Here is a 13,105-nt window from a genome sequence, read left to right as displayed (position 1 = left end):
CTGAAAATACAGACGCTGATACAAGAATATAACACATATTGTACAACTGAAATAAAATTGGAAGTACAAAGGTTTGTAATAGACCAAAATACAATTTAAAAAAAGAAAAAGAAAAAGCTAATGTAAAATATCAGAAGCTGTGCAAGCCGCGCAAGAGGGGGGTTTGCACTGCCAGCTTGTCTCCCTCTCTCCCTGCCAGTACGCGAAGGTACAGCACCCGTGTGTAGGCTACTGCGAGTGCGGTGCCGGGCCGGTGCAGCAGAGGTGCCCGCCGAGCGCCCGCACAGCCAATATCTACTGAAGGGCGAATTACGGCGCTATTCTGGCGGCGAATGAAGACTGAACCCGCGCGGTAATTGAATCGGGCCTTTGAAAGGACTGTCAGGCGAGTGACGCGGCGGCTGCGCGCATCCCTGGGGTCTATAGGCTTTGGGGACCCGCAATGTATAGCCTGACCTTACAGCTCATAATAATAATGCCCGCGTGTCGCAGAAATCTATCCCCATTCACGCCTAACAATCCGCGCGGCCCGCCAGCCCCCTGGCAAGGGGAGGGCCCCCATTGTATGAAAACAGCTCATTTAGGCCCTCCTATAAGGAGGATTAGCGCGCAGTATACTCGGCCGATGCATATACCGCCTGCGTGTGCGAGCGGACAGACAGCGGGGATGGGCAATGCACACGAGGGCGGGAACCGGCGCAGGCACCGCGCCCGTCTATATGTGTGGCCGCGGGACTGCAGGTGTGTGTGACTTTTGCAGAGGTTCGTGTGCATCATAAGGCGCACGGCGTTTTCCTGTGCATCCTGGTGCGCACGCGGAACTGGAAAATGAGCATAATGCCCTTACCTTACTCGCGCACACGTGACGCCTTGGGCTGTTTTGCCCGGGGTCTTGCGTGCATCTTATAACAGACGCACAGATGGCGCATTCGCATTGCCCGTGATATGCCCACATATCGGAAAGGCAGCTGGCGGTGCAATAATAGAATATAACGGAGACAAGGGCTCTGCAAAGAGGCCCGTATTCGCTCTACTAGTGTCCGACGCACAGAGGAGGCCGTGTGCTCCACGAAAGACACAAAGTCCTGTGTTCCAAGGTGTGTGGATATACTGCATGTCTAAGAAACCATTCCGTGTATAAAGGGCCAGTGGCAAATGGCGCTTAGCGACCACAATGCGTTCTCCTAACCAACGGCATGTGTGTCTGATTGCCCCCCCCCCAAATATATTTGTTTCCTGCAAGGGGGAGTATTATATCAGAGGGCAGGTAGTTGTGTCAGCCGATGTTAACGTTGTCGAAGCCTCAGGCTGGGCCATAAACAGCCCACGTCACTAAGTGGAATTCGTAGTTACCTTCAGTCACGTGGAAGCGTGGCAACGTGGACCCCTGCCCCCCCCCCCCAGCCCCTTCTCCCCGTGGAAGCGCGTGAGCAGTCACTCACCTGAAAGTATCATCAAGGTCACACAAACGAAAATGGCGCGTGGCCAAGCGGTCCCCTCTCTCCGCCTGACAGAGGGATGGCGGCTGCTGGCTTTAGCACAGTTCAGCTGCCCACCAACAATCGGTGGCTGCTGCATTTCGTTTCCCACTCACACCTCTGCCGGCCCCGCACCACACCAGCCACACTGGCACGGAAAGCGCGTGCTCCTTTTCTCTGGTGCGCAACACCCCACCCGCCCTGCATGGTACGGCTCGCTGGGCCCAGCTTTCTACCACCCGGTGTTGTCACATGTTCGCTCTCAGTTGATTCCACCCTTCACTTTTCTGGGTTTTGCCACAACCTCACCCACCTCACCGCTTCCTCTCTTCGCTTAAGCTCTTTGCTGCGCGTTCCTTCTTCTGTCTGCGCTTCCTCTCTCCCTTTCTCCCTCGTACCTCTCCCCTTCTCTGCGGCATCCTCCGGCCTTTCCCCACTACCTCGCCCCCCGCCCCCTGTCTCTCATTCCACTGATCCGACTCCAGGCCCCTCTTTCCCCAGGTTTATGCAACGCAGCACCTTGCAGGAATGCTCCTGCAAACCCCAGATGTATAGACAATAGCCGTATTAATTAATATCTCAAAGCTAGCGAATCAGGAAGCTGGGGCATCGACCCCCTTCCCCCACCTTTTCCCCCTCCCACCCCTTTTTCGGAACATTTACAGGGGGGTGCATTGTATTGAATAATAAAAGCTATAGGCCGCCAGTGCATTTATCATCCCATTACTGTAACAGAGCCGGACTCGCATACATGAGAGGGGAAATGAATTACCGACGTTAAGCCGTCAATAAAGTCATTTCTGTAAATGGCGTCTCCAAAGGGCCGCGGCATTATGCAGCCAGCTTTATCAGCAGCTGGGAAATTGCGCGCCGGCGCTCGCGCCGTGTAATAGGGCCCGCTCGCCGTGATTAAGCGCCCTGCCAGGGAATAGTGACAGTGCTTTTGACCGGGTTTTATTCGCCATCCTGTGATGAACGCCAAGCTGATCAGGCGGAATGAAGAGTAATTAAAACCGATAAATTATCTTCCGCAGCCCTTCTCGAGGCGTCTCCTGCAGCCGAGATAAGGCAGCCGGCCCCCATTTAGCCGCCTGAAAGGGGCCGAGGCTCACAAAGGCGGCCTGGCTAAATGGGATATTGATAGTGTCCTAATTAGAATTTAATTAAGTACCCACAACTCGCTTTTGGGATAAAGATTTCAATTTTGCTAACTTAAATATAAATAAACCCCCCTCCCCCCATCTCGGCGCAGGCACATGCTGGGATGTTATGAATGCACACCCGCTTATTGCTGGATGGAGTTATTGGTTTTTAATATTGCTGATCAGGCGACAATTATTTCTGGTAGGAAATGTGTGCCTGGGGGTGGCCTTGAGAAGGCGATGTTACATAATGAATACACGGCCACGACAAGCCCATGCAGGCCCCGTTACACGTGCAGGGGTGGGACCCGTGATGGAGAAATTCCCCCTACCAGTAATGCGGCGCCTCGGGCTAAGGTACAGTTCTTTCTCCCTTAAAAGTGGCCATACAAACATTGTTTTCTGTGACGAGACTGCTGTGTTCTAGAATGCCTGGTCATTGCCTGTCATATGACATGATATGCGCTACACCGGCCTCATGGTACATATGGTATTCTACATTAGATTCGGGCACTCTCATCCGTGTTACCTACTGGGTCATACATGTGTATTAAGTGCACACATTACATGCACGGCAGTCCGGCACCAGTGACACAGATTGACTCATGCTAGTATAGAGGGTGCGGAGGCCTGTCTTGCAAACACGTTGTGAACAGGTCGGTCTTGCCTGATGTCTCCTCTCGTCGAGTATTTGGGGATATCAGCCTGCACCCCCATACTCTCCAGCCTGTGGCAGAAGACGGATCTTCCCCGCTAGGCCCTCGTGTTGAGTCCCCCCCCCCCCTTCCAACCACCTCGCACTTTGCTAGCGTGCTAACATCACACCGGGGGTATTGGCCTTATTTCTAGTGTGATGGCAGGCAGCCCACTGCCAAACATAGAGCCCCAAACGAAAAAAAGAGCAAGGGGGCCAACCTAGGGGGTGCTTGTGTATTACCGCACTGGGAAAGCGAGCTGCAGCTACTAAACGCAGGTGCATCCTCGGGACACGTGAGGAAAGTTCCCCGGCAATCACATATACCCACCGAGCCCCCCTGCGCTGTATTCTGTGCAGCAGCAGCAGCAGGGCACGGTGTGTCACGCGCCCCCAGTCGCTCGGTGCGGGCAATGGTTCTCTCGGTGAGATAGATGGCGCTGGGCACGCTAAGAGCCGTATGAAGGCCGGATACTGGCAAGATGCCGTATAAATTAGCTGCTAAAGCGCGCATCCTTCGCCCTCTGTATCTCATGGTTTAGATGGCCTCAGTCACGCCAATACATACGCTTGACCCAGTCACCCTCGTGCAGTCATCTTGCAATACACCAATACACCAGCATCGGAAATAAGACAGTGAATCGTAATACAGAGTGCGTGCATTCACCACAGGACTCGCAAAAGCGTCCCAGCAATATTATATAGTCTTAGATGCAGGGCTACGTGGTGAAAAGTTGCGAGCCCAGTTCTCTTAACCCGCAGCTGCATCATCAGTGCAACGGATAGTTTCGCAACTGCTTATAAACCTTTGCTTACGCATGTATGCTACAAATAAGACCGAAACAGGTACATGCATCTTCTTTTCTAAACGCTCTCGTGAGTACTGTGTTTAGCATGCGCATTACTTGTTCTGGAAGCCGTTCTTTAATCAGTCAAACGGTCCATCTATAAAGATGTATTTGAATTTTTCAATTTGAGTAACTAATCTCTTTCCCGTGAATACCTATGCGCAGGCAGCCTATGCCGTAAGTTTCAGAATTTTTTTTTTGTGTGATTTCCAAAAAGTACCACATAATCACACATAAGCACACACGCACAGCATTTCTGTACTTTTTCCTACCATGATAATAGTAATACGATGGACGGTAGTAAGAAAGCAAACATTTAAATACAAATAATAATAGTCGTTATTTTGACCACACTGTCCTTGAGCGATGCACGCGTCAGTACAGTTATTTATACCTATTTCTATAGTATTGTATGACAGGGGATGGGAATGGGATTCGCCCTTCTCGCCCCCTTGCCAGCCTCTGTACACGCCTGGCACAGGGAGGCGCTATATTTGATTTGACTGTCCGTGAATCTCTTGTTATGGCCTCGTTCCCCGCGCCACCTCGGCCGGGAGACTCGAAGACAGCGCGCTCCCTTCCCCTGACTGACTTCTCTTACACTGCGCTCCGCTTCCTGGCGCACCGTCCTCGCCTTCCCATTGGCCGGCGTCACAGGTGCCTGGCCGCAGCTCTCGCTCCCATTGGCCGAGCGCACGTGCGCCGCACCCTCACGTGCATCCGGTCCCGAGAATGTTTTTAGGGGAGAGGAGAGGGGGAAAAGTGCGTGAGAGGGAGGGGAAAGGGGCACGGCGAAGACAGGGAGCGAGGGAGAGAGTTATTCCAAGGCACCGAGTTGTCAGAGAGATTACAAAAAGGCCGGCAGTGGCTCGGGTACGCAGCCAGCCCTGCCAGGGCACCTCGAGGATGGTGGAGAGGCGGAAAAACACAGAGCGAGAGAGAAACGTGAACACTAAACATCTGTGACTCCTGAGAGCGCGTGGCGACGTTTTAAAAGGCCACTTTCAACATCTGGCGCTTACCAACAGAGCGCATCCTTGCCAGACTACGAATGTTTGCCAGTGAGCCGAGTTCTGCGGTGCGTTGGATGTGAAGCGGCCGTTGGAGAGACGTTGCCCTGACGGGGTGGCGAGCGGGCGCCGCGCGCGCCTAACCGAAGCCTTGGGAGCCGTTGGCTTTGAACATGGACGAGGTTCGAACGCACCAACGGCAGCAGGAGTGCGGCGCGAGCGACTGCGAGAGCGTGTCGTCGGCGACGTCGCCCGGCGGCCGGCGCGCGGCGGCGTCACCGCGCGCGGCGGCCGTCGTGGTGGTGGTGGCCCAGCCGGGCACTGCGCAGCACCATGTGCCGGCCCCGCACCGCACCACCAACTTCTTCATAGACAACATCCTCCGGCCGGACTTCGGCTGCAAGCGAGAGCCCCTGCCCGGCCGACACCACCCGCCGTTGCCCGGCCGCGAGCGAGGCCCCGGCTCCACGGGCCGCGAGAATGTGAACCCTCTGGGCCCGGAGCGGCCGTCAGCGCAGCCCGCGGTCCTCGAGCTCTCGAACTGTCACAGCGACAGCGGCGGAAGCAGCTGCTGCTCCTCGTCCTCGGCGGCCGCCTCCCCCGCCGGCCAGCCCAAGGCTTCCGAGGCCGGCAGTCGGGATAGCCCCTCGCCAGGCTCGGCTATACTGCTCATGGGCGCCGGTGGTGGAGGGGCCGCGGTGAAAAGCGACTCCCTGGTGTGGCCTGCCTGGGTTTACTGCACCCGCTACTCGGACAGACCCTCATCTGGTAAGTGGCCGGGCCGAAGCTGCTGCTGGACCTTCCAGCCCACGGACCCCCTGCCCCCTCCAGACTTTCCATGAACGCCGAGAAGCAGCAAGCACCCGATAGCGCAATCAAGGCAGCATGCCTGCTTCCCCCCAGTGTTCATACATTCAGAAAACAGCCCGTATTTACACACCTCCTTATTTGAATTCATCTGTAAACTTTGTTATATATTATTATGACTGGGTACCCCAAAAGTTCTCGCCTAGCCTTTTGTAAATCAGGCCCGAAATGTTCCCAATAATCATGCACTTGCGGATAGCGACATTTGCTGAAAATCGGCGGTATTAATAACGGCGTGTAATTCCAAACGTAATACATGTTCCCATCCCTTACATTTGTGGCCACTTCTTTGCAAACCAATGGGCAAATATGATTCGCCCCTTTTCTGCCACGCTGACAGTACCCGCATCTCACAGACCTGTGTTTTTGTGCACACGCTGTCACCAGGGGCTTTGGATGCCTTGGAGCCGAGCAGACACACAGGCAAACTGCCATACACAAGACACATTTAAACGTGAGATGGAGGACGCGGGTTCCTCGCTGCAACCCCCGCTGACATTATTCACTCTTGGGCATATTCCAGTGTCTCATTTCCGGCAGCACTGTCTAAATATATTTAGCCGAGTGGGCTGCAGGCCCCTTAGATCTGCATGCAAGAACACGAACTCCTAACTTGCATGCCAGCCCTGCCGATTTTGCCCATGAAATATCGCTCCTTTGCAGTTGAAATGTAAAGAAAGACATTGCAGCTGAAGGCTAGACTTTTAGATACCGATACATGAAATCGTCACTCACTTTGCATTTTTCATTTTTAATGAGACACTCCTTTTCTGAGGCACGTAGATCATATTACCGAGATTCCGGTGTGACATTTCCAATTGGACAACCAAACGAGCTGCCCAAACTTTTAACGGCGGATAACCGTTTTCCTTCGGCCTCTTTTGTTTTCTAACACATAACTATTAAATGCAGGCATGCACTCTATTTGTTGCGGCGTGTCAGTATTTATGCCGCCGCGATTAGCTGCTGAAATCAATCACCCCCGCGTTCACACTGTTACTGCAAAGAAAACACATAGAACTGTCAACGCTGACAGTTGAAAGTCAGTTGTGTTAATTGCATGCTAAAATAAACCTTCACACTCCAAGAAGTGTCACTGAAAGTCAGATGGAGAGAATGCGCGGGTGTGTGCGCAGGGATGCCATGGAAGCGGTTGCACATCTAGCAGCTGTGCTGTGCTTCACATTCATTTTGCAGGATTGCATGGCGAGACTTTTCAGAAAAAGGAAACGGTCCTCCTTTGGGAGCAAGAGTGCGCGATCCGTTTCTGGGGTAGCGGGAAATCCGTGTCCGGGCCTTTGTGTGCATATTCTCGTGGTTCAGCGTGTGCACGCTGGGGAGTCTGATGTGTGGCCTGCACTCTGCGCGCGGAGGCCCTCTGCTCGCACCCCTGAGCACCGCTGCACTCGCGGAGGGAGAGTGACCCCTGCGCTGCTCTCCCTCCCGGCCCAGCAGAGACCACTGCCACTGGCACTCGAGCCACTCGAGCCGCGCAAAAGCCACTTTGATTGACTACACTGATTGATTGTCTGATTGAGCTGTCACTCTCGGCTCTCCACAAAAGTCTCTTTCCAGGCACCTGATGAGCAAGAAAATGATTTTATTAGCATTCTCACGGCACCATTCGGCAGTGCTTCCTGTCCACATGCAGATGTGTTTGCAGGCTAGCTCTGTTTGGGGCGGACAAGCATGCCCACCCTGACTGCAGGCGAAATCATGCCGCCCACTCTCCTGGCATCTATACTTTTAATCACCCTTTGAGTTTTAAAGTGGATGCTATGTTCAGTCTTGATTCAACAAATATCGTACCTAATTTTAGAGTTGCCCGTTTGAAATTAATCGGTTACCGTAAAAGATTTCAAATAATATTGTTACCAGAATGTATAGATACAAACTCGTACACAAATGGGCCGCTACACTCTTTGAAATACAACATTTAAATAAAATGTGCCCATGAAATATAGGCACTGCACACGGGAAGCCCTGTGCTAGGCCGCATGTCTCCCTGACAGCAATGTCAGAAAAGAAAGGCTCTTTATTTTACAGTTATATTTCTCTCCACTCTGTCCGATTCTTCACATTTTATCAAGCTTTCATTTTAGATAGGGCCTAATTCACAGAAGCGTTACATAATGGCAAACCCCCATTGGAAAACGTTCAGTGTATTAGGCCCTGCGTTTTAGTTGTCTCAGCGTACGTTCAATGGAAACTCATAGCGTCCCCTGTACATTAAACAGTATTTCTGTTTAATGTGATTCCACATCGTCAATATAACATAAATCTAAGTCTACTATGAGTTATTTCCGGGCATACATGTATAGTATACGAGCACATTGTGCATGTAGATATTTACTTTAGACTTGTGGTAAAACATTGCCCAGGGAGCAATATTTTTCATCTTCGAGCAAAGGACGCCATTGCTTTAAATGCATATCTATCTATCTATCTATCTATCTATCTATCTATCTATCTATCTATCTATCTATCTATCTATCTATCTATCCACCCATCTAGCCCCTTCACAACAGAGCTTTTAAACAATAGAACAGCTAACTTTGTATTAGTATATCTTCAATAGGGGAGTGATGTCATTTTTTCAATTGCATTTTCATGTACTGTTTGAATAATCCAGTGTTCTTTGGTATTTATTTTGGCATATGCCAAAAATATGGAGTAGTATATAGGTTGCACAATGTCACAGCTTTTTTTCAATAAATATATCGCAAGCAGAAATAATCTCTTTTACATAAATAGCAGCTTCTAAAATGCATGTTCCTGAATATATTAATCTTTGCACATCTTAATATATGCGTGTAATGTGCTGTCACTAAACACAACATTGCCAATAGTCTGAATTTCGCCAAAGTTAGATAATTGCTGAAGATACATCTGCACATACCGAAATAATTAAAAAATCCAAGAAACTTGTTTTAATATACTTAGTACTCCAATTTTCAAAACAGTTCAACATCACTTCTTTCTCAAGTGTTACTGTCAACCAAATTTTGCTTGGTTTTTATTTCTAAGCATGTTTTGTACACATTGTTCCTTATTGAGCATTTTTCGGCTCTTCGCTGTCGAGATGTGCTATGCTGTGATGTTTTTTTTTACGGAGTACCTCTTTCCCTTTAACCGCCTACACACTTGTCTGCATTTATTAATCATTTTTGTAAAGTAAAACAACTCGTTTTCGAACGTTCATCATTCCTGAGTAGGCCTTAAGACATTGGCCACAACGTTAATTTAAAATGACACTCGCTACACCCTATCCTTGGGGATAAATAATTCCAATAAAACATAATACACGTGAAGGATACACCGCCTTCTTCCCCTTTTAGAACATGGCCAGCACATATATACACCATTCTTACTGAACTCGCTAATGTTATTGGGGGATGGGTGAGATGGACGGATTATGAAGGGTGGAATGGGATGGATGCATTTAGGCGCGAGTAACGTTTCTTGCAAAGAAATGGCCAGCCCAATAATTTCAAACGGTTTACATTTGCAATTCTTTTCATTCTTAAGGTCCACGCACCAGGAAACTTAAAAAGAAGAAGAACGAGAAAGAGGATAAGAGGCCCAGGACAGCGTTCACAGCTGAACAGCTGCAGAGACTTAAAGGGGAGTTCCAGGCCAACCGCTACATAACGGAACAGAGGAGACAGACTCTGGCCCAAGAACTTAATCTGAATGAGTCCCAGATTAAAATCTGGTTCCAGAACAAAAGGGCCAAAATCAAGAAAGCAACGGGCCTCAAGAACGGTCTAGCACTCCATCTCATGGCCCAGGGACTGTACAACCATTCCACTACCACGGTGCAGGACAAAGAGGACAGCGAATGACGCCCCTCCACCCAAAGGACACGCTCACAATCTCCCGGAGGACGAGGCAATGACTGAGGTGCTCTTTAAATAGGATCTGTGTCTAAAGATCATACTAAATAGAAACATTTACAGATATCTATATAGCCAAACCTCCTATGATCTTGTATATATTTAATTCCAGGTAAGACACACGTCTAGCGAAATGTTCTCTTTTTGGATGTCGTTGCTCATGTTTAAGTATATGTCTGACCAGGTCGAACTTTTTTTGCGTGGATTTGTCCCCTTTTAAGCCAACTTGTTCGAATCTTCACCGGGCTGCAATACTGAACCGTCGATCCAAGCCAAAGATTTTATTATGTTCAGAAATCCCTAGTCTAAAATAAAGTGTAGACTGTGTTCAGGATTCAGACTGATTGTAAATTATTGTTTTTATATTAAAATGTGTGACATTCATAATGAATAACGCATGTACAAATATATTGTTTATTTTTTAACAGTTTTTTTCACGACTTTGACTATTAGTTGGAGACGGGCGGTCGATGTGGGAAGGCAGTTACGTCGGTTCAGATGATGTCACGGAATACCGTCTGTTTTTTCTTTCAGTTCTGCTATAAAATGTGTGTCTGCTAAATTGAAAGATATTCTGAAGGGTATGTGTGGCTTTTCCCAAAACTTGAAGGGCAGAAGTATGTCTCGTGTTTGCAGGCAGTGTCCTCGGCTCGAGCCCGATGCTGTGTGGGGTGGCCTGGGTTTGCTGGAGGGACGTGTAAAGAGAGAAGGGGGACAAAGACTGAAAGCGAACAGGAGCAGGAGAAGATCGTGCTATGGAGAGGCGAGGACAGGGTATAAGAGGGAGCTACAGGGGGAAAAAACGAAGGGAGAGGCGGGGAAGCGGGAGTGAGACAGCGAAGGGCAGACTAATGTAATGGGCTATTTATAGCGAGAGGTTTCTAAGCGCGGACCGGGGGGATCGAACCTGTCCCGCGTTGCTCCGATCGTCTTGTTTCCAAGGCGAGCGTGTTGCGCCTGAGCTATCCTTCTGAGTAGACCTCCTCCGCTCGGCGATATAGCTGCTAATTTGCTCACGACAACAGCGTGTTATATTGTTTGTCTCATCCCTTGCTCGATGCCTTTAGCCACAGAACAGCTATGACAGAATGGGGACCCTTTTCATTGGTTTTGAGTCGCACTGAGGACGTGCATTTCAGTCTTCTATGGTAATATGCAGTGAGCGCGCGGGTATCGGATTAACAAAAGATGATTTCAGTTTTAAAAACATTTGTGGCAGATATACAAATAACTAGCGTGCGTACTCAAATAAAAAATACGCATGTTGCCACACGAAGACATCGATGCATACGAACTCGGACCTCACAATACGCCGTCTATGTTTCCCCATCGTGGTGGCTGCCTTTTGTATGAATGTAGTATTTCGTAGTTGTGTACTCTGTTTGAATTCATATGGGGGACGGGAGTGCAGAGTGGAGTTGTGTCCGTTATAATACTGCCTCTGGGTTGCGGCTGAGCACACCTGGGGAGGGTGTACACCGGGCGATTTTGTTAAAGCCTCTCCCGAGTCTAGAGGGAGGACATTCCACCCGCCTGCGTTGGTGTAATGCTGGCTGCGCCGCCGTGCAGTCGCACACGCCTTTCATTCGATGCTGCGGATTAGCCGGGAGCTATTTACTATCACGGGAACCGTGTAGACTGGAGGGCCTCCCATGAACTGCCCTCTCCGATCTGGGAGCCAAAGGCCGCGTGTAGCTCCCACTAATGTACACATGGGCCTGATGCGTTTTTCAATGGGAACCACCATTGTAAAATTGTGTGAATCAGGCACCACTAACATCACTAACTGCTGCTATGCCGCGGTAACGATCCACGGGTAACATCTTCCTTCTACCAATGATTCCTGCTCTTTTCTGGCTTTTTGCAGGACGCCGTTTATAATTGTGTAAAGTTAAAAGAAGGGTCATCCGAAAGGGGATGTTTAACTGTTGGTACGCCAAAATACTAGCATGTGATCTCAATAGAAAACAGATTTTCCTCAAAAATGTATTTCAGAAAATAACAACATATGTTTCTGGAAACAAGTCGTATTCCTTGAAAATAACATGCTGCCATTCTGTCGCGCAGAGTCCTCCGCCCCTAAATCTATCTTCCACGTACTAATAATTGTTATAATTGAAAAATGTGGGTAGTTATTTTAAGATTTCCTCTGAAACTGTTTACATGATTTCCCTCGGCTGGTTACGCCATGTAATGTACATTTAAAGGGGCACACACTACAAGATCGACGTTATGAATGTAATAATCACAGGAAAACAAACACTAAAAGAAAAGTAGGCGAGTGGACATGCAGAATCGACCGACACGTTGCGGTCGATTCGGTATTCGTGCACGTTTCAGTTAAGGTGTTGATGTTAACCATTGCTAACATACACGGGACCTGCTTTACCGAAGCGTTTTGCAATGGCGCAATGCCATTGGAAAACGCTTTGTAAATCATGCCCATCGGATGTTCGGGGATGTTGTCTTTCGCAAACTAGACAAAAGAGTGGTGTTGTCAAGCTGCCGTGTTCAAAATCTACCGTGTCTACGCTTTCCAAATGGTGTCAATGCAGATTTAGGGCTGGGACATGGCTGCATGTCATGATATGTTTCCTGCTGTTAACTAAATACACCTCTAGCATATTGCACGGGGTTTAGAAATGTTTCATGTTGCTAAGGATTTATGGAGCTAGTCCAAAATCTATATAATCTCTCGTTCACGCAGGACTTTATTCTTATCGCAGGGGTGCGGGGGAGGGGGGACTCAAGGGAACGGCCTACTAAAATAACTGACTTAAAGCATCACCATGAATGACTACATAAGACAATCTCCCTACGCGACACACATGTAAATGGTACTGATTCACTAGACGTTACTCAATGGGTGCAGCCCGTTGAAAAACGCGTTGTTTATCAGGACATCATGTAGCAGGTGTGAGGCATTCGGGAGGTTGGGTTTCAATTGCGTTTACCCTTTCAGTGCACGACGTGGACGGCAGTGTAAATGATAACGTGCAGCACCCGCATCAACAACCGTGTGTTGCTGCTGATCTCTGCGCTCAGAGGGTGCAGAGAGGCTTGTGTTTGCACTCGAGTGTTACATGGCTACTCATGCACGAAGGCCCACCCCCACGTTTCCATGGTTGTACGTGCTGCATGGAAGAGCCGTAACCGGCCATGATATAGGC

The 13,105-nt window shown here is 49.3% G+C and overlaps 1 protein-coding gene across 1 annotated transcript; it reads left to right on the top strand.

Moving 5' to 3' along the window:
• The first annotated feature begins 4,929 nt into the window (after positions 1–4,929).
• Positions 4,930–10,365, top strand: EN1 (engrailed homeobox 1). The gene is made up of 2 exons (XM_069616599.1): positions 4,930–5,940; positions 9,568–10,365. The coding sequence occupies exons 1-2, from the start codon at positions 5,346–5,348 to the stop codon at positions 9,882–9,884; spliced, it is 912 nt and encodes a 303-aa protein (XP_069472700.1). The 5' UTR covers positions 4,930–5,345; the 3' UTR covers positions 9,885–10,365.
• The last annotated feature ends 2,740 nt before the right edge of the window (positions 10,366–13,105 follow it).

This window comes from Ambystoma mexicanum, chromosome 9, assembly GCF_040938575.1.
Source record: "Ambystoma mexicanum isolate Mex_15411 chromosome 9, UKY_AmexF1_1, whole genome shotgun sequence".
NCBI lineage: Eukaryota > Metazoa > Chordata > Amphibia > Caudata > Ambystomatidae > Ambystoma > Ambystoma mexicanum.
This window is presented reverse-complemented; position numbering and strand designations above follow the sequence as displayed.

Bases quoted from the DNA above. Each gene is read 5' to 3' on its own strand.
- EN1 (XM_069616599.1), top strand. From the start codon at position 5,346: ATGGACGAGGTTCGAACGCACCAACGGCAGCAGGAGTGCGGCGCGAGC. The intron at 5,941-9,567 runs GTAAGTGGCCGG...TTCATTCTTAAG, and splicing joins CTCGGACAGACCCTCATCTG to GTCCACGCACCAGGAAACTT.